This window comes from Marmota flaviventris, unplaced genomic scaffold (assembly GCF_047511675.1).
Source record: "Marmota flaviventris isolate mMarFla1 unplaced genomic scaffold, mMarFla1.hap1 Scaffold_43, whole genome shotgun sequence".
Classification (NCBI taxonomy): Eukaryota; Metazoa; Chordata; class Mammalia; order Rodentia; family Sciuridae; genus Marmota; species Marmota flaviventris.
This window is the reverse complement of record NW_027288260.1, coordinates 1,377,407-1,400,385: the sequence shown is the minus strand read 5'-3', so window position 1 is coordinate 1,400,385 and position 22,979 is coordinate 1,377,407. Positions and strand designations below refer to the sequence as shown.

The following is a 22,979-nucleotide window of genomic DNA, read 5'->3' as shown; positions in this document are numbered from 1 at the left end:
TGATTGCTGTGGATTTTGAATATTTTAAATATAAAAACTATATTTAAAAATAAACATTAATATTCTTTTGTATTTTAAGGCTCATAGCCTAAGGTCATAATACCCAGTATAATTACCTCATATTTTTCCAATGTAATCCCAAGACAAAGGAGTTGGGATATATTTTTCATGAAGAAAAATTATTTTTACTAACTAAAATTATGTTGTTCCATGTATCATACTTTTCTATGAAGTATATGTTTGGCCTTAAAATTAATAGAAGTAAATGCCTTGATCTGACTACCAAAAGGTTTATATTATCTTGTCCTGGTGAATATTGTGGCAGAATATATAGAGGATGAAACAGAAAATATCTGAAATTGTGTATTTTTGTGGCTGGAAACTGTTGAAAGGTACATCATTGTTATTAATGAAAAAGACTGACTGAAAACAGCAATGTTCTTTAAGCGTACATACGTGAACAAAGTCTTTGTTAAGCAAAAATGCCCTGTGCAGCCAGGGATAGCTGAAATACATTATACTTAGACTCTGGTAATCTCAGTTCTTTTTTTTTTTTTAAACTCTAACTAGTAAATTTTTCTAGCTCAATAAATTTCTCTCTATTCCTTTTCTTGCTTTTTAAAACCAGAGGAGGAATACTTGTCTTTTTTAACTTTCTGGATTGTTTCCCCAATTTTACTGCAATAAAATATGCAGAAAACTTTTAGAAAATATTACAAAGCATACAAATGGAAGTGAATTATCTTTGCTTACTTTGTGACTCTTTTTCATTCAAATGCTGTTGTAGCTCAAAGTGGGTAACTTATCATTCTTCAATTACCTTTAACTGATTATATGTCCATTATTGCCCTAGCATTTGGAAACCACACTTCATCCACTATTGGTCTCTTGCTTAAGTCTTTACAAGTTTTTATTTATATATTGTTGTGTGTTGACCCAATTGATTTTACTTCTCATTTAAAGTAGTTTCATGTATAATTAAATTGGCATAAATATGTCTATATTGGAGAGTGCACAATGTCCCCAGATCTTGTTCTTAGGCCTTTGTTGCTGTAAACTCAGTTCTTCATGAATTATATGTAATGTTAATAAAATTGTGAATGATATTCAATATGATTTTTGTATGGATTCTGTGTATAAGAAGCTTTTACCCCATTGTACCTGAAAAGCCAACATTTTATGATAAGAAACTTAATCTTTACATACAACCTTCTCAGTTTACCTCTTACTACTTGGTCCTCAGAAAATGAGACTATAAAACATAGCTCATTGATTATTTTGTCATAAGTATAAGGCCTCACTCAACCTTGACTCCACATCCATTTCTCTAATTTCTGCCCTGAAATAACACAACCTATAGAATAACAAGGACATCAGAATTTACTAATGTACATGAAAACACTGATCATTGACCTCATTCCATGAAAAATGAAATGTCTCCAATGAGGATGAAGTCTAGAAGGCCATTGTGCACAAAAGAAAGATAAAGCTCTTCTTTCATGTAAGAGCTATCTTTAAGTTTGTGGAAATTCAGTCTATTCAAATCACTAGGAAATGTTAAAATGTTAAAAAGTTAAAATTTTAAAATTTATAAATCAAGATATGAAAATCTGGGGCTTATTTTCCTATATCTACATCCTTCTTATAACTCTTAATTTCAACATAAATACAAACAGAAAAAAATAATGATCTGACTTATGCAAATTGTATTCCACATTAAGTTTGATTAAAATGTGTAAAAGTATTAACAGATGCTAGAGTATTATTCACTCAACAGTATGTTTTACTGTTACATAGAACATTTAGTCAAGTGGAACACTATGATGTCTGTCATTTAACAACAGGATGCAATACATGAGTGTTAACACATAAACAAATATTCAGTTTTAAAGACATTTTGCATACATAAGTTAAATATAGGTTAAAAAATGCACTGTAAACCTGGTATGATGGTCCATGCTTGTAATCCAAGCAAATTGGGAAGCTGAGTAATTTCAGAAATTTAAATTCAGCCTCAGCAACTTAGTGTGGTTTCAAGCAACTGAGCAAGACAGTCTCAGAATTTGAAAAAGTGGAGAGAGGGCTTAGGAATGTGGCTCAGTGTATAAAAATACCTAAACTTAAACTGAAATACACACACACACAAAAATAAAGTTTAATATTACACTTGAGTGTTAAACATCAAAAATAGATTTCATATAATTCTTTTCTCAGTATTCAAAAGTGAAATAGTAATTTTTGATTTAGAAAAACAATTATATTCTTTCAAAGATGAGGTTTCTTCACTATGCATATATGATATTTCCACAAAATAACTTGATAATGCTTAATAAATTTAAGCAAAATTTAAAGACAACTACTTGTTTTCTAAACTTAAATGAGTTCTGTATTTTACTGATCCTCATATACATCAAGGTGTAATATATAGATAATAACTTTACTATACTCTAACATTTATTATAAATGTTTCATTGTTATATAAGGAATACATTTTGGACAAAATCTGTTCAATGTTCACTACTAGTATGAGTTTTCAGATGTTCTATGATTTAAAATTTAAGTACATTTTGGAAATATTATTTAACTTTTTAGAGTTTCTGGGCATAATGAATTCTCCAAAAATAAGCAGTGTTTAAGAACATGTAGCTACATTTTTTTTCCATTTGTATTTTCTCTAACCAGTATGTATCCACAGATGCTGAGTATTGCTGAATAAATTTTAGAGGCATTGTCACATTGTCAATTTTCACATTACAAAATTTTCTCTATGCCATGGTTATTGTGTTGAGGATTAAATGCTGTCCCTTTCTTAGAGTAATGGTACAATGGTCTCATTTGCAGAGCTTCTCTCCAGTGTGTTTTCTCTGATGTCTAGTAATATATGATATAAAATGTTTCTACATTCTCTACATTTAGATGTATTCTTTCCAGAATAAGTAGCCTAGTGGTGAAAAGAATTGATTTCTTATTAAAAACTTTGCTGCATTGTTTCAATTTGTAGGGGTTCTTTTCTGTATAAATTCTGTTGTTAATAAGGTGTAGTCTTTCTTTTTTTAAGTGTTTACTTTTAAGTTGTAGTTGGACACAATACCTTTATTTCACTTATTTATTTTTATGTGGTGCTGAGGATCGAACCCAGGGTCTCAAACATGCAAGGCTAGCACTCTACCACGGAACCACAACCCCAGCCCCAAGATAGTCTTTCTTTAAAAGTATTATTACTTTATTCACATTTCACATTCACCAGGATATCTTCTGCTGTGGTGAATAAAGTTTTATTTTTTATTAAATGCTTTTCCACATTATTCACTTTTGTATGGCTATTCTCCAGTGTGAGTTCTGTTGTGGTGAATAAGGCCTGTTTTATTGCTGAAAGCTTTGCCACGTTCCTTATATTTGTAAGGTTTCTCTCCAGTGTAAATTCTTCTGTGGCACATAAGGTGTAATATTTGAGTAAAAACTTTGTCACATACTTTGCATTTGTGAGGCTTCTCCCAAGTGTGAGTTCTGTTGTGGCAAATAAGCTGTGATTTTTGACTGAACGCTGTGCCGCATTCTTTACATTTGTAAGGCTTCTCTTTAGTGTGAGTTCGTCTGTGGCAAATAAAGCCTGATTTTTGAGTAAAAGCTTTGCCACATTCTTTACATTTGTAGGGCTTCTCTCCAGTGAGTTCTGCTGTGGTAAAGAAGGTCTATTTTTGACCAAAAGCTTTGCAACATTCTTTACATTTGTAGGGCATCTCGCCACTGTGATTTCTTCTGTGGTGAATAAGGTTTGATGTGTCACCAAAAGCTTTGCCACATTCTGTACATTTGTAGGGCTTCTCTCCAATGAGAGTTCTTCTGTGGTAAATAAGGTGTGATTTTTGACCAAAAGCTTTGCCACATTCTTTACATTTGTAGAGCTTCTCTCCAGTGTGAGTTCTGCTGGGGCAAATAAGGTGTGATTTGTGACCAAAATCTTTGCAACATTCTGTACATTTGTAGGGCTTCTCTCCAGTGTGAGTTTTTCTGTGGCAAATAAGGTTTTATTTTTCACCAAAAGCTTTGACACATTCTTTACATTTGTAGGGCTTCTATCCAGTGTGAGTTCTTCTGTGGCGATTAAGGTTTGATTTTTGACGAAAAGCTTTGCCACATTCTTTACATTTGAAAGGCTTTTCTCCAGTGTGAGTTCTGATGTGGCAAGTAAGGTATGATTTTCGACAAAAAGCTTTGCCACATTGTGTACATTTGTAGGGCTTCTCTCCAGTGTGAGTTCTCCTGTGGCAAATAAGGTCTGATTTTTGACCAAAAACTTTGCCACAATCTTTACATTTGTAGGGCTTCTCTCCAGTGTGAGTTCTGATGTGGTAAATAAGGTGTGATTTTCGACCAAAAGCTTTGCCACATTGTGTACATTTGCAGGGCTTCTCTCCAGTGTGAGTTCTTCTGTGGAAAATAAGGTCTGATTTTTGACCAAAAGCTTTGCCACAATCTTTGCATTTGTAGGGCTTCTCTCCAGTGTGAGTTCTGATGTGGCAAATAAGGCTTGATTTTTGACCAAAAGCTTTGCCACAATCTTTACATTTGTAGGGATTCTCTCCCATGTGAGTTCTCCTGCGGCAAATTAGGAGTGATTCTAGACTGAAAGCTTTGCCACATTCTTTACATTTGTAAGGCTTCTCTCCCATGTGAGTTCTGATGTGGCAAGTAAGGTGTGATTTCTGACCGAAAGTCTTGCCACATTCTGTACATTTGGAGGGCTCCTCTCCAGTGTGAGTTCTGCTGTGGTAAATAAGGAGTGATTTTTGACCAAAAGCTTTGCCACAATCTTTACATTTGTAGGGCTTCTCTCCATTGTGTTTTCCTCTGTGGTAAATAAGACCTTTTTTTTTACTAAAAACTTTGCAACATTCTTTATATTCGTAGAGCTTCTCTCCAGTATAAATTCTCTGGTGATGAACAAGGCCTGATTTTTTATACGATTTCTGTTGTTCACTCTCACTTGTAGTTTTCCATATTTCCTTTTGTGGTAAATAGTCAAGATCACAACTTTCATATTTTGCACTTATCACTTCATGTAATATATGTTTTAGGCCCTTTTCTGGTGAATATTCTTGGATATGATTAGGAGTCATGGCTGAAATAAACAAAAATTAAAAAAATAATACCTATTAGACTGGGATAAATATATTTTGCATACATAACATGAAATTAAGGTAAAATAAGTACATCAGGAGTGTAGCAGATTAGTAAGTCCAAAGTCACCATAAATCCAAAAAATATATTAGTTCAATAAAAATGTACAGAAAAAAAATTACCTTGGGAATATTATCCAAATTCTTGTAGAGACCACAGTATCCAAGAGGAGTACATCATTAAGATGAGTAATATAATAAAGTGTAGAAAAGAATCTTTAACACCCTTTTGTCCTTCATAAGATAGTATTGGGTATTTAGGAAATATCTACCACCTACCTTCACTGTCAGTAGAATAAGAGAAATGTAAAACATATACAAACATTTCCGGGTTTTTCAAAGTGTGTCCAAAAAATGATTTTTGTCTACCATGACATAGAGACATGAAAATAACTAGTAGATTTTGAGTGATAATACCATAAATATTCAACAAGGGCAAAGAGGCAATGGACTCTTAAAAAGAAATATGAGCAAAAAATTTACTGAGAAATATACATATATGTAAATAAAATTTTTTGTAACAACATTTTAAAAGACGATAAAAACCTTGCATAGCCTGTGGCCATAATATTTGGATGAATTCAACACATGACAATCAAGTATAATAAATTGATTTTTATATTTTTACATTCGTGTGATATGAGAATTTCCTTTATTGACAAATACAACTTTGTTTATTTATAAATATATCATGGTAATTTATACTATATATACAAGGTTAAATGACTAAATAGAATGAATTAACAATCATTATTTCATATAATTATCAATTTTGTTCTTACAATGTATTGTTTTCCTTCTACTAGTATTTATGAAGAACATAATACACTCACTATGTGGTAAAATAAAACTCTTGACCCTATTATGCTCAATAAAATAAAAATATGGAGACTTTTACTATAATATCAACCCTACGCAAAACACAGTGCCTGGTGACAAAATTTTGCTCACTAAATTTCTGACTTCCACGTGTGAATCAAATGCTCCTACAACTTAATAATTCAAAGTCCTTCATATATTTCTTATAACACTTTAAGAGACAAAATGTTTTATAACTAAATAATAATAGTATATAAGTACATATTTTTAAACATTTGACATTGATGGGCACACACATTGAGTCCCTAGCTTTAATACTGAGAAAAATGTTGGCACTAAACACAAAAGCAGGGGTATCTCTTCAATTTTCTGATTTAATTGTTCATGGATACATACTTAGTACTGGCAATTCTGGATCTTTATGTCATCCAACTTTTAATGTTTCATGTGTAATGCTTGAGATTACCCCAAAAATTCTATATCACAAACTACAACACAAGTCTTTTTAAAATTGTTTGAGCCATGCTCTTTCTAAATATCTGTGACTTCTCTCATACAAGACGTACTTTTGCATGACCTCCCAATTAGCAAATATTACAAAGATGCAGCACTGTTCTTGCCTATTTTTATTTATTTAAAAGTTTTTATACTTTTTTTCCCAAAAATGGAGTATATAATCTACTGATGGCTCCTTTAATGAACAAATGAAAAATAGTACAGCAAATATAAACATAGAGAAGCATGGCTAAATCCGAGACATAAAAACAAAAATAAAACATTAAGAATTTAACATTAGGATACTGACAGTTATGAATTACTCAAAGAACACTAAATAACTATTTAAAAAAGTTTAGAGACTGAAATTGAAAAATATTAACATCAATGAGCACAATGTTTATGTGAATAATTCTTTACGAAAAATGAGAGGGGCATTCCTAGTGTGCAAATCTGAAATTCAACAAATATGGTAGAGGCTTATCAAGCAGTAACAAGTTTAAGACAAGTCTAAGCAACTTGTAAAATACTGTAAAAATTAAAAATCTATAGGATATATAAAGAGAAGTGGGATATATATATATATATATTGTGAAAAGAATCCAAGCATGCCACAATAAAATAACAATGATCCAGAAATTAAATCACGAATCAAAATAAAAAATATTTAAAAATTACAAAGTAGAAGTATAATGATTTATTCACTTCAAAATATTTATGATTACTAATGCATTATTGCAAAACACAAAACAAAAGAAAAAATTTAATAACAGAATTGAATCTACAATAGAAAACGTGAAGTAAGTTCCATCAGAGAGCATGGAAAGAAACCAAGCATGATCTGCTCCTAGAGGCCCTATTTGTTTAAATATGGATAATGCTCCTGCCTTTACATCTCATCCTTTTGCACAATTTTTAATCAGTGAGATATAGTTTTAAATCATGAAATTTCTCATAATTTTTTGGATGAGCTTTTGTTGAGTGCACAAATTGTATCCTAATACTTGCCTTTTAAAACAGAAACAAACAAAGATCTAGCCTCTATTATATTAATATGCATTAAATATTGTATTATTTACAGTTAATGTGCTCAATATACAACATAAAGTTAATACTCAAAATTGGCCATCTGCATTGAATAGACATTTTATTCTCAAACAGCCATTACCAATAAAATTATGTAATATATGAGGTTCCACCTGACCAGCATGACAAGCTCCAATGGTTTTGCTCACATGGGGAAAAGCATAGACTGCTACACTTATGCTAACATGTCCTGTTTGGAATCTAGCTTCATGCTTGAAAAATAGCAATTACAAATGTACATCAGTGACTTCACAAGCTGATTTCTAAGTTTCATTTAACCCTGGAAGATAAGAGTTCATCTTCAAAAGAGGAGAAACATTAAAAGAGGACCCCACAATACTTAAATTCTAGTTACTTGTTGAGATATAAAATCATCAACAGCCTCAGCTCAACAGGTGTTGGCTAAAATGGGGTTAGAATGTACTCTAGATAACTTTGTTACTGCTTTGATTGCTAAACTCACACAAAACTCTGTAAATGCTTTGGTCTTAACAACAATTTTGCTCTGTTTTTGTACACCAGCTCTGGGAAATTCAGTACTGCCAGATCCTGGACTTCAACAACCCATTACAATATCTTGACTCACTTGCATAAAATTGTTATACACCTGCAAAAATATCTCATGGTATTCATTGTTGTCTTAGCAGAATAATGTGTCCTTACCATCCACATAGTATTTAATAGGTCAAAATCCTGTGTAATTTATTCATAAAAGATCTATTCCTTTTGATAAAAACTGTGATGATTCAGTGAAGCTTCTCTCTAAGGCAGAATTTAACGCTTTGACATTCTCCTTGCTGAGTTTACCTGGACTAGCTCTATGGGCTTAAAAAACTACTATGAAACTCGCCTATGCTATCATAAACAGTACTAGTCATGCCTCCATGGATGTAAATATGCTTAATGAAGAACAAAAACAACATTGTCATGCCATACTTGACAATTATGCTGCAATTGATTGTCTGTTATTGTTACATCATAAAGAATATCAGAAGTTTAATACCATGAGTTCCTTCAATTAAAGTTATAATAGTAATTTTATTTCAAAAAGCTTAGATTACCTTAAAGATATCATTCATAGGGTTCAACAAGATGATGGATTTTGGACTTCTTGGATTGGTTAACTTCATGTTTACTCAATTTCATCTGGGTCAAAAATATTCATAGGTGGATGTTTACTGATGTTGGAACTTGCTGTTGTCTATGTCTGCCCTATTTTTTGCCCCCACCAGCATTAAGGAGATAAGTAATATTATTTATTCAAAAGGCCTTAAAAAAGAGGGAGGTATTAGGTATTCTGATCTTGGAATAGACAGGAAAGTGTGGGGGTGATTGTAACTGGCACCCTGCGTACCACAATTGTAATGCCCAGCAGTTTCTCCCTGAAGATATTAAGACAACTCTACAGGTGTACTATCTAGTTTCTGTGGTAATTTCCTTAGGGAGAAGGGGCTCTATATTTGTATTAATTGTACCTAATCTTGGTTAGCTAGCACATGGGGTTAAAGAAACACTGGGTTAGAATGTAGTCATGGTATCAGAAGCTATGTAATTCTGGGGGATTATATGTGTAGCTGTTAAGAGGGGTGGCCAGTTTTTTTTTTCTTTTTTCCTTTTCACTGTGTGTGCGTTTCTCTCTTCTGTTTGTTCCTTTAAAGTTTCCTCACAAGAAGATTTTAAACAGATCATGCTGGCCCTCACAACAAAAGCAAAGTTTTGATGGTTAATCTGAATAAACTGGGACATCACTAAAGAAGAAAACAGAGAACAACAAGGAATTTGAAAATGTGATAAATATAGGGCAGTATGTGTTCAATGATTACAATCAAAATAAATAAACCTAAGCTTCTGAAAATTTCTTCTGCTGGGTGACTACTCTTTCAACATTTTTTAGTTTGGTTTTCTTCTTGACATTTGAATGACTCAACTGTGCCCGCTGCTATGTGTAGTCTACAATAGTTTACATCACTAAATTATACTAAGTACTACTTATCTAAAGTGAAGGATGTGCAACACACAAAGAAAGAGACAGATTAAAAAGTAAAATTATATATATATACAGAGAGAGAGAGAGAGAGAGAGAGAGAGAGTAAAATATCTGTACTAAAAATGCCCTTTTTTTTGAAACACAAATCTGAAACTCATTTTTATAGAGAAGTTCCCAGAATATACTCTGCAACAGAAGTAAATTAAATAATAATTAGTAATTAATAATTTTAAAGGGAAGTTAAACTTACCCAGGAAAGCCAAGTTTCTATAGTTCTCTAGCATCACATCTCTATATAAACTTTTCTGAGCAGGATGAAGGCATTCCCACTCCTCTTCAGTAAAATCAATGGCTATATCCATAAATGTTAACAGTTCCTAAAATAAGAATAGGTAAATAAATAACATATTGACCACAGGAATATTTGCACAGTCTGTAATGTAAATACAGTTGAAATTAGAGTTAGTAGACTATCATGTAGGTAGTTTTTTGGAACACAATTATACTATTATTTACTTCTGCAGAAAAAGTAATTTAAGTTCAAAAAAGTATACATACTCCACATTTATGAAACACAATATAAAACTCAGGCATTATCACAAAAATATATATTTTGTAATTTTTTATTTCTTGATCTAAATTTTACATATTTTCAGATGAGAAAATCATGGTAATTAAGAACGGGAATTTTCAAATTTTAATTGTACAACCACTAATCAGAAATTTACTAATGTGTAGAATCTTATATGTTATTTCTCTGATAGAGCTGACTATTCTGAATGTGTAGTGAGATCTCTAGTAAGAGAAATTTTGAAATGCAACAAGGTAGGCAGAGCACTTAATGGAAATATTTAATAGTTTATTTAAGTTCGAATATTTTATGGTTTTTATGTATGTTATTAATATGAAAAATAGCAACAACAATCCTGTTTGAATTTTTCCTTTTTATAATTTTAACATACAATATATATATATATATATATATATAATATATATATATATATATATACACACACACAAACTTTGATCGATGTGTATATTGTAAGATATTTATAATAGAATATATATAGAATATATATAGAAACAAATTATATTTGTTTGAAGATATATATATATCTTCAAACAAATATAATTTGTTTGTTTGGTTTTTTTATTGGTTCTTTCTAGTTCTACCTGACAGTAAATTGATTTTTATGGTATTATGCAAGCATGGGATATATCTTATCCTAATTAAAATCCTGTTCTTGTTGGTGGCTACAATGGTAGGATTCACTTACAGATATATAATATTTCTATCCTTGTCCCTTTTATTTATTTATTTATTTATTTACTTATTTATTTTTGTTTACCATTGTGCAATCTACTGATCTTCTTTTCTTACCCTTCCCCACTTTATAAGATTTAGATTTCACATATCAGCAATAACTTTCAATATTTGGTTTTAAAGAAATGGTTTGTTTTACTTAGCATAAAATCTCCAGATTCATCCATTTCCTGGCAAATGTCATAAAGTCATTCTTCTTTATGGCCGATTCATAGTTTATTGTGTACATAAGCAATATTTTTTATCCTGTCATCATTGAATGGACCCATTCATCATTGAATGGTTGGTTTTATAGCTTAGCTATTGTGAATTGTGCTGCTATAAATGTTAATGTGGCTGTGTCAATGTAGTATGCTGATTTTATGTCCTTTGGGCATATACAGTGCAGTCAAAAACTGGGTAAAATTGTGGTTCCATTTCTTTAACAATATCCATACAGGTTATTATGTTTCACGTAGACCTCTATACAGCTGGAAAAATTGGAATTCATCTATACCTGAGGTGAAAATAAAACATACAAAAAAATTATTAAGCCATAAAATGACTAGAATTTATTATCAAATCATACATCCCAATAAAAAGTAAAATTCAAAAACTAAAAGTAAAGAAAGTCTTAAGCAAAAGAGCAAAATTAGAAGCTATTAAAGATAAACATAACACAGAGTTACCAGTATCAATGTTGGTGCTTTTAAAAAGCAAATGAGCCCAGTCTAGTGATGGACAACTGTAGTTCCAGTGACTGAGGAGGATAAGAAAAAAGGATCATAAATTCTAAGACAATATTATATATAATATTGTCTTATATATATATTGTACTGAGCAACTTAGGGAGGCACTTAGCAACTCAGTAATACTCTGTCTCTAAATAATATATATATATATATATATATATATATATATATATATATATATATATATATATATAAAACGACTGAGGATGTGGCTTTATTGTTAAGCACCCCTGGGTTCAATCTTCAGTACAAATTTTTTAAAAAGCAAATACAATTAAAAAAGCACTAGCAAATTTGAAAATTCAATGAATAAAAATTATATCAATTATACAGTATATAATTGCAAATATAGGCATATATAATGATTTCTCACTTTATGGAAATACACTCTGGAAAATTTATCCTAAGAATCTTCTGCAATTTTCCAATACTCTGGGTGCAATGATAGAATCTAGATGGTATAGACTAGTACATGGCTAAGATATTTGCTAGATCCATGGTTGTACATAAAGTCTACTGCTGACCAAAATACCATGATGCCACATGATTGATGTTATGAAGTAAAATCAATCAGGGTAAACCTCATAATAAAATAAATGGTGGAACTACAGAAAACACCAACAACAAAACTCTTAAAACACGCCAAGATATTGGGAAAAGAGTGTGATAATAAAATGCTATTTTATCCCTTCACTCATAAAACATAACAACATATTTTGACACATTAAATGCTGAATATAAGTTATTACTAAATAATACTGAAATATATAAGAAAGTACAAAGCTCAAAAGTTTACATACAAAAGGTAGGGTTCATATGATGGTGCACACCTGAAATATCTACTATTCTGGAGTCTAAGGCATGAAGTTCAAAATTTAAGGCCAACTGAAGAAATTGAGCAAACCCCATCTGGAAATAAAATTTAAAACAGAGCTGAGAAAATGCTCAGCATTAAGACACTTTGGTTGAATCCCTAATATCACAAAAGAAAAAAAAAATAGTTTTTTTTGTTTTCAAAATTATACAATATAATAGACTTAAACTTATGAATTACAAAATATTAATACAAAAAAATCAAATGATTACATTAAAAGCTGCAAAACTGACAAGTTAAAAATAAGCCCTAATTTCCTCACATATAATCAAACACTTATATGAAGAAGAAATACAACAGAATGCATAAGAAAAAAAATTCTTGAAGAGTCACTTTAAAAAGGATATATCTAACTTTTCAATTATCATAAAAACTCAAAATCTTTAGAAATTAGGTAACATTGAATAAAATCACATCATATAGATGAATTAAATAGTATTGATGAATATGTGGAATAAATGCATTCACAAAAAAGGAAAATAATAATTTAACCTTTATTATCCATTTGTAGAAACTGTTTTGTAATCATATGTATATGATACACCCACAGAGGAAACAGAGACTAAAATTACAGCAACTTTTCATGAGAGTACATCCACATTCTTCCAGAGTTGAAACCAAGGGGCATGGCTAAAGAGGAAGAAATAATTATTAAATTTTGTAAAATGTAAATTCTAGGAGCTAGAATTTTTGTTGATGTATTATATCCAGTTTGACAAATACTATAAAATACCATGTATGTTTTATGCTGATGTCACATGAATGTTGCATTTCATATGCAGTATTTGAGAAAATAAAAATAAAAATACAGAAAATATTCAACATATTTACAAAGGATAGAACTATTATAAAAATGATCATTTTTCCCAAGGTACACTTTAATAATAACTGGTCATAATTTTACCATTCTTTGATTTTTGTGAAAGAAGAAATCAAAGCAAAAACTTCTAAAATTTTCCTGGAAAGATGAATGTATATAAAATTAGACAAGTACTCTCTCACATGTAAGAACAAATGTACTAGTGATCATTACCTGACACTAATACATGTTATAATACTAAAACAGTGTAGTAATTTTAAGATAAAAAAAATCACAATACAGAAAACTACATAGGGCAGTTCATATGTATGCAAATATCTTTTTATTGTTCATTATTATAAGTATATAAATCAAAACATATCAATAAAATATTTAATGTTAATGAATGCTACAATCCAACTTCAAGGTAGATGTTAGAATAAAAGGCATAGATTACAAAAGTGATTTGTGTGCAGAATGTGTGTGACACTGGAATTATACACAAGCATCCACCAAAGAGCAGATATAAAGAGAGATAATTTTAAAAAATAAAATAAAAATAAATAAAAGCAGAATATAAGCCTACCTCCATTTATGGTACACCAAATAAATATATACTCCTGTTTTGAGTCCTTCTAAAAACTGTAAAGGAATTAGAGGCACACAAATTGGAAAACTGAAAAAAAAAAAAAAAATATCGACCAAGATGAGATAAGTAGAATGCACTTGAAGATTTTTCTGATTTGAGCAATATGCAAAATTACTGGAACAAAATGCCCAAATACAGTGTTAATATAAATAAAGGAAGATTGGTTTGCATTTGAAATACATTATTTAACTCTAAATTGCCTGTAGTTTAAATGCTAATTTATCTGTACACACAGAGGAAGGAATAAGATATACATGAGTATTTACTCCAGGGGGAAAAATAAGTGGTTTTCTATGGCCATGCAAGATCTATGGGCTTTATTCCATTAGGCCAGAGTGGAAGAGATGTTAAATCTTAAGGTAATCCCTTAATTCCTTAGAGGGATTTGCCAACATTCTCTAAAAATGCAAATAGCTGTTGCTGACAGTTGGACTATATCTAGACAGTACCAAAAAATTAACAGGGAAATACAGACCACCACTGAAAGCCAAAGTGGCAGTTCAGCACTTCCTGATGTCTCTCACCCAGCTCACTTTACTAATAACACCAGACCTAACCAATTCTTTCTGTAAGTAATTTGTCCCGATATTAACTTTTTCCATTCAATGGACTACATCTGAAACCTCAAACATTGAAAGCACTGGTAACTGTGGAGGTGCAAATCTACCTAGATCAAAAAGGAGTGTTCTCACATTGGTGTGAAAACATTGCAATGGGCTAAAATCTCGAATATTAGTGCAGAAAAAATGGTTACAATCACAGATCCCTCGTTATTTCTAAAATAGGTGCACATCAATTTTTTTTTTTCCAGTGAGCATAAGGCACCCTGGAATCTAAAAAGCTTGCATCAGAATTTTAGTGCACCATCCAACTATAAGATCTTCTGTATGAGCACAGCTGTTAGAATGGCTACTCTCAAAAAGTGGAATAGTAAGTAGTACTTCAATTATATGAATATGGAAGAAAGAAACACTGTGCTAGACTATAAAATTAGTGAAGACATTTTTAAAAAATGGAAGTTGAGAGTTCTCTCAGTTATTTATTTGAGAAACTAAGCTCTCTACATTTATATTGCTCTTGAACAAGAAAAGCCCCAAGTACTGGTCTGGACTTATGAGAGGCATTAGATGTGCCAGCTGTGGGATCCTCATATTACATAGTTCTGAAACACAGTTCCAGGAGAATACCAGAGTAGGGAATGAGAATGCTCTCATATACATTCCACAAAAGGAAATCTGAGCATAAAGACACTCTGACAGGTTGTCTCCCTTTGGAGACACAAAGGAAGAATAGAAACACATGAGTTTTCCAATATCAAGTGATTCTTCTTTACTTTTCAATCATGTAAAATGCTCATAAACAACAACAAAAAAATTTTGCTTTTGATATTTTTCTATGGTACTGGGGATTTGAAACAGCAGCATGTTAATTCTGGGCTACATACCCAGCCATGTTTTCAAATTTTGAGACAGGTTTTTCTAATTGTCTAATTAGTCTACCTAAGTTCCTGATGTTTACCTGGAAATTGCAATCTTACTGACTTAGCCACTTGAGTCTCTGGAATTAATATGCATGAATCATTGCACCCAGAGAGAAAAAATACTTTAAAATCTCATCCAGTTTTTGGTATAACAATTGAAAATACCATGTTCATTTGAAATGTAATATGGGTAAAGAAACTGATAGTACTGCAAAAAAGTAACTGATAATACTGGGAAAGTGGGAAGTTGTCATTGAACAGGAAGCTAAAATTTTATGTATAAATACAACTCAAAATACTGGAGCATAAATTTAAAATCACACTCAGCAACTGTTTGAAGATAAAAAAAAATTAAAAGTACCAGGTATGTAGCTAAGTGGTACAGTACCTCTGGCTCAATCCACAATACCACAATCTCCAAAAAAAAAAGGAGAATGAATTAAGGAAGAAAGAAAAACTGAGATATCTATAGAGTATCTCACCCCACTCCTAGAGGAAAAAATACATGGAGTTGTTATTGGGATGATCTCCTCACTCCAGAATCCACAACACAATCTGAGAAGATTCGGAAATATTGCCACAAATGTTCTCACATAGAATTTAAGGTAGGGGCTGAAGATATTCTATAGGATACTATAGAACTTCCAGTGTCTACTGTTAATATATGGTCCAGTTGACTGGCCAGTGGAAATTCATGGCTGACCTTTCTCAGGAGAAGACACAGGATTGCAGAAACTAAAGATTACACCAGGGATTCTAGCCAACCATAGCCAGTTCCCACCATAGTTAGTGCAGCCAGTTTCAACCAGACTCACCATCCAGTCTCAGGATTTCACTGCACACTCATCATTTACTGTATTTTTAGGAACCACATGTCCTCTCTATAAATCACAAAGTACGTATACAGGAGAAAAAATAAGGTTCACTGAACATAAGTGAGAAAGCCTAGAAATGGATACCAACTCTGGCAGACTTCACACCAGATGGTCACAACTTGCTTCTCTTTACTGAATATGTGTACATTGGTCAATGCTTATATAAGGGGTCCTGATTAGACACAACTTATGTCTTCATATGCTCAATCTGAGCCTAGTGAGTTTTTTTGAGAGTCAGGAGATAACCTCAAATCCAGAAATAAATGATGTCTAATTGTAGGGTCTTGTCTGTACATCTATTTATTTATTTATTTTTCTTTTGAGGCTCTGGGAATTGAAATCCAGATCCTCAGGCTGCAGCGAAATTAAGGCAAGGTATCCTTGGAGAAGTAAAATCCAGCCAACCCAGACAAGCATTTGCATTTAAACTTCCATATGAGGCCTTTTGAATTTGAAGATTATATATGTAAATATATTATTTATTGATGGAAATAATACAGTGAAAATCTTGTAAAATTTCAGTTAACTTCTCTTGTATGGAAACAGAGTGAACATTAAAATTATATGAGGTGGAAAGATAATTATTTTTTAGAATTCATATAAAAATAGTAAAAATTGAATTTTATAGTATAACCCATAATTTCCACTATGTGAAAATTACCATTGTGAATTTAAAATATTACTAATAAAGTATATGTAATTTTGGAACAGCACCCTCAAAACCATGTCAAGACTCCAGAAAATCTCAGTTCACAGAACCATATTTGAGAGTTATGCTTGTCCTGAGTTCAGGAAGATGAAGGACATGATCACTTCTTTTATGCTACAGGTGAAAGATACATTTATTTTTTTTAACCAATATTTCTTTTGACATATAAAAACTAGAGAGAAACTGCCCTGAGTGAGGGCAAGGAGATTTAACCAGAAAGTGTATGGTGTGTGTGTGTATGTGTGTGTGTGTGTGTAATAATAATAATAATATATATATATATATATATATATATATATATATATATATATATATATATATATATATATTATATATATTATTATATATATATGTTTTTCCAGAGATCCAAAGTTTTGAGTATATTATTTAAATTGATTAATGGTATATTCCTTATTTTATGTCGTGGCCTTAGACCCAGTGGCCTGTCTATAACATTTTCTTTTTCTTCCTAGGATGAAAGCCCCTTAAGAAAGTGGGCTTGAAATGAAGATGAATCGTGTTGCTATCATAATGTCTTACTGTAATTCCAAGTAGGGGATTTGAAATTTTGCTTCTTTAAGAATAGTACTAAAGCACAAGAAATAGAAACAAGAATCACTAGATGAGATGAATTCAAACTGAAAAGATTTTTCTCAGCAAAGGAAACACTCAGTGAGGCAAAAAGTGATACCAGAGAATAGGAGCAAATTTTTACCACATGCACATCAAATAGAAACCTAATTTCCAGGATATATAAAGAAGTTAAAAAACTTAATAACAGAAAACAAATTTCCCTATCCTTAAATGAAATGGGCTAAGGAACTGAAGAGACACACTTCTTAGAATATAAACAATCAATCAATAAATAAAAAATGTTCAACATCTCTAGCAATTAACGAATTGCAAATCAAAACTACTCCAAAATGTAATCTTATTCCAATCAGAATTGCAATTATTAAAAATACAAGCAAAAATATATGTTGGTGAGGATATGAGGAAAAAGGCCCACTGTTACACTGTTGGTAGGACTCTAAATTGGTGACACCAATCTGGAAAAGAATAAGGAGATTCCCTAGAAAACTTGGAAAGAAACCAAAATTTACCCAGCTATCCCACTCCTCAGTTTAGACCAACGATAGCTAAAAACAGCATAATACAGAGGCATATCCACATCAATGTTCATAGCAAAACAATTCACAAAAGGTAAACTATAGAACCAATCTATATGCTCTTCCCTAGATGAATGGGTAAAAAAATATGGTCTATTTACACAGTGGAATATTACTGAGCATTAAAAGAGAATAAAATTATGGAATTGGGAAGTAAATACATGGAGTTAGAGAATATCATGTTAAAGCAAGTAATCCAATCCTCGTAAACCAAAGACAATAATGTTTTCTCTGCTAAGTGGATGGTGATCCACAATGAGGGAAGTGGGAGGTAGCATGGAAGAAATGAAGAAACTTTGAATAAGACAAAGGGGAGGGAGGTGATGGGAGATGTTATAGAGGTAGGTAAGATGGTGGAATGAGATGAAAATCTTGTTGTACACAAAGTAGAGTTACATGGGTTTTGTAACTATACATTCTGAACAACAAGAGAAATAAAATCTTGTGTTCCATTTGTGTGCTACAAAGTGAAATGCATTCTGCTCTATTAGCAAGTTAGAACAAATTAATAAATTAATTGATTTTTGAAAATTCAGGAAAGAGACTTGCCTTTCCCTAGATTTATATATATATATATATAATGTATATAATTTATGAACATTTTTTTTCATATTTCTATCAATTTTTTTAAAGAAATGACAGCAGAAGCATTACAATTCTTATTTCATGTATAGAACACAATTTTTCATATTTCTCGTTGTATATAAAGTATGGCGATACAAATTTGTGTATTTGTGCATGTACTTTTGATGATGGTCTCTATCACATTCCACCATTCTTGATAATCCCCTGCCCCCTTTGTTTTCCTCCCACCCCTCTTCTTTATTGAGAATCCATGGATTTCTCTCATGCTCCCCCTCCCTACCCCATTATGAGTCAGCCTCCTTATATTTGGCATTTTTTGTTTTATTGGAATTGGATAACATCACTTAGCATTATCTTCTCCAATGCTATCCATTTACCTTCAAATGGCAGATATGATTATATACCTAGAAGACTCAAAAAACTCCACCAGAAAACTTCTAGAACTAGTAAATAAATTTAGCAAAGTAGCAAGATATAAAATCAACACCCATAAAGCAAAGGCATTTCTGTATATCAGTGAAAACTATTTGAGAAAGAAATGAAGAAAACTACCACATTTACAATAACTTCAAAAAAAAAGATATTTTGGAATCAACTCAATGAAAGACGTGAAAGGTCTATACAAGGAAAACTACAGAAACCTAAAGAACAGAATCAAAAAACACCTTAGAAGATGGCTTTCCATCTACTTTCCATCTACTTTGCTCATCAACTATCAAAACTATAATTATTATATATTAGACAAAGGTGTCAAAACATGCACTGGAGAAAAGATAGCCTAACACCTTAGAAGATGGCTTTCCATCTACTTTCCATCTACTTTGCTCATCAACTATCAAAACTATAATTATTATATATTAGACAAAGGTGTCAAAACATGCACTGGAGAAAAGATAGCCTCTTCAACAAAACACTATCTCTCACCATGCACAAAACTCAACTCCAAGTGTATCAAGATCTTGGAATTAAACCAGATACTCTGTGTCCAATGGAATAAAATACAGGCTCTAATCTTCATCATGTGGGATTAGGCCCCAATTTCTTTAATAAGACACTGAAAGCACAAGAATTAAAACAAATAATCAATAAATGGGATAGAATCAAACTAAAAAGTTTATTCTCAGCAAAAGAAACAATCTGTAAGGTGAAGACAGAGCCTACATTTTAGGAGGAATATTTTACCCCGCACATATCAGATAGAGCACCGATCTCTAAGGTACATAAAGAACTCAAAAAAAAACTAAACAAATAATAATAATTGTGATGTTTATGATGATGATGATGATAATAATAATAATAATAATAATAATAATAATAATAACCCAATCAAGAAATGGGCCAAGGATCTGAACAGAGAGTTCTTAGAAGAGAATATACAATCAATTAACTTTATATATATATATATATATATATATATATATATATATATATATATATATATATATATATATATATATATATATATATATCTGATTGGTTATGGTCCTCCCTTTTCAGGACCAAGAACAGTTCTGGTTCAGTTTCTAAGGAGGGGAAACACGAGCAAGAATCATTCTCAACTCTCCTTTATAAATTATCAAATAAAGGCCAGAACTGAGTGGCGACTTTAAGAAGCCAGCCCTGCCGGCGACCCCAGCAGTGCGGAGTAAGGCTCCGCAAACCCTGAGGAGGTGAAGAAGGAATGGCCCACGGAGCCGCGGGACTCTGACTCTACGGAGCCCGACGTTCCGCCTAGGCGGGACAGCGGAGAGACTAGGAGTGGAGAGACTAGGAGTGTCCAGGAAGAGCAGCTGCGTCCCCCCACCGCGGTTTCCTACCCTGGTGGCCCGGCTCGAGCTCTGCGGTACAGAGAGCCGCCGTGGGGCAGCCCAGCCATGGCCCCCTATAGCCTAGAGACCCTGAAGGGCGGCACCATCCTGGGCACCCGTAGCTTAAAAGGGACAAGTTGCTACCTTTTGGGGAGGCTGTCTAGCTGCGACATGTGCCTGGAGCACCCTTCGGTGTCTCGGTACCACGTGGTGCTCCAACACAGGGCGTCCGACCCGGACGGAGAATGCGACGGCCAAGAGCAGGGCTTCTACCTCTACGACCTGGGAAGTACCCATGGCACGTTCCTCAACAAAACTCGAATCCCTCCCCGCACCTATTGTCGAGTCCATGTCGGGCACGTTTTCCGCTTTGGTGGTAGCACCCGGCTCTTTATCCTGCAGGGACCAGAAGAAGACCGAGAGGCAGAATACGAGTTAACAGTAACACAGTTGAAGGAACTGCGCAAGCAGCAACAGATGTTGTTGGAGAAGAAGATGCTAGGAGAAGATTCAGATGAAGAAGAGGAAATGGATAACACTGAAAGGAAGAGGAATACTAGTAACCAAGATGATGATATGGGTTGTACCTGGGGAATGGGAGAAGATGCTGTAGAGGATGATGCAGAAGAGAATCCCATTGTCTTAGAGTTTCAGCAGGAAAGGGAAGCCTTTTATATAAAGGACCCAAAAAAGGCTCTCCAAGGTTTCTTTGACCGAGAAGGAGAAGAACTAGAATATGAATTTTATGAACAGGGACATAGCACTTGGCTCTGCAGGGTGAGATTACCTGTGGATGATTCAACTGGGAAACAGCTGGTGGCTGAGGCCATTCACTCAGGAAAGAAAAAAGAAGCAATGATTCAGTGCTCACTGGAAGCTTGCCGGATCCTTGATACTTTGGGATTGCTGCGGCAGGAAGCAGTATCTCGGAAAAGGAAAGCCAAGAACTGGGAAGATGAATATTTTTATGATAGTGATGATGACACATTCCTTGATCGCACTGGCCTTGTGGAGAAGAAGCATCTTAACCGAATGAAGAAGGCTGGGAAGATTGATGAGAAGCCAGAGACCTTTGAATCACTGGTTGCAAAGTTAAATGATGCTGAAAGGGAACTCTCTGAAATTTCTGAGAGTCTCAAGTCCTCAAGCAAAGCTCTGTCAGAGTCCCCACCTCAGGATTCTTTAGATGCATTCATGTCAGAAATGAAATCAGGGAGTGCATTAGATGGTGTGTCCAGGAAGAAACTTCATCTCAGAACTTTCGAACTGAGGAAAGAACAACAGAGGCTTAAAGGGTTAATAAAAATTGTAAAGCCAGCAGAGATTCCAGAACTAAAAAAGACTGAAAGTCAGACTACAGATACAGAAAATAAAGCTAAGAAACTTACACTGCCTCTCTTTGGTGCTATGAAAGGAGGAAGCAAATTCAAGTTAAAAACTGGAACAGTAGGGAAATTTCCCCCCAAGCGTCCAGAACTCCCTCCGGCTCTAATGAGAATGAAGGACGAGCCTGAAGTAGAAGAGGAGGAGGAAGAAGAAGATGAAGAAGAAGAGAAAGAAAAGGGGGAGCACGAAGAGAAAATGGAGGATGGAAACAGCAGGTTGCCACAGGAGATAGAGCCAGAAACTTCATTCAGTGCAGGAAATGAGTTCTCCCACAGATCTCACATGTTCTAAGGAAACAAAAAACCATGAAAACATGTCTCAAATCAGCCACATGGAACAGAAGAAAAATTATCAAGAGATTAATGAAACATCTTCATCCTGCAAAGAACCATCAGCACCAAAGAATGAATATGAGAAAAGCAGAGATGAATTGAAGAAAAAGAAAGCTCCTGGTCCAGGCAAATTTCCCCCCACACTTTCTTCTAAATATCCCGAAGATGACCCAGACTACTGTGTGTGGGTTCCACCTGAAGGCCAAAGTGGAGATGGCAGAACTCATCTTAATGACAAGTATGGCTATTGATTACATCAGAGTCCCAGAGGAAGATCTTGTGGACTATGTGACATAGAGTATTTGGAATAATATGTGAAGTTGAATGGCCAGAGAAGTTCAGATGATCTTATGTAAAATCTGGTGACTGACTTTTTCTTCCATGCTCTTGGCTTCTTGAATTTATCTTGTTATCCAGTTCTCCTGATTTGGGAATTTATGTTTAAAAGTATTTATTTTTGTATATATATATATATATATATGTGTGTGTGTGTGTGTGTGTGTGTGTGTGTGTATGAAGGGAACCCTATATTTTGAGAAATAGTAAAGTGAGAAACAGGGATGCTATTATAAAATGAAAAGTCAAAGTGCCCCTAATACTGATTGCCTGTTTGATTTAAGATTTAGGGACTGTGGGTTAGAGGTGTAGCTTGTCTAGCATGCTTGAGTCCTTGGGTTCCATCCCCAGAAAC

General features: G+C 33.1%; 1 protein-coding gene across 1 annotated transcript in view; it reads left to right on the top strand.

Annotated features, from left to right (window-relative positions):
• The window catches only part of LOC139704178 (kanadaptin-like), a 32,843-nt gene extending 10,179 nt beyond the window's left edge, over positions 1-22,664 (top strand). Inside the window, 3 exon segments of the mRNA XM_071607241.1 lie at positions 20,349-20,416; positions 20,419-22,202; positions 22,204-22,664. Coding sequence (XP_071463342.1) covers positions 20,349-20,416; positions 20,419-22,202; positions 22,204-22,539 — 2,188 coding nt within the window. The 3' untranslated portion in view covers positions 22,540-22,664.
• Positions 22,665-22,979: the final 315 nt, after the last annotated feature.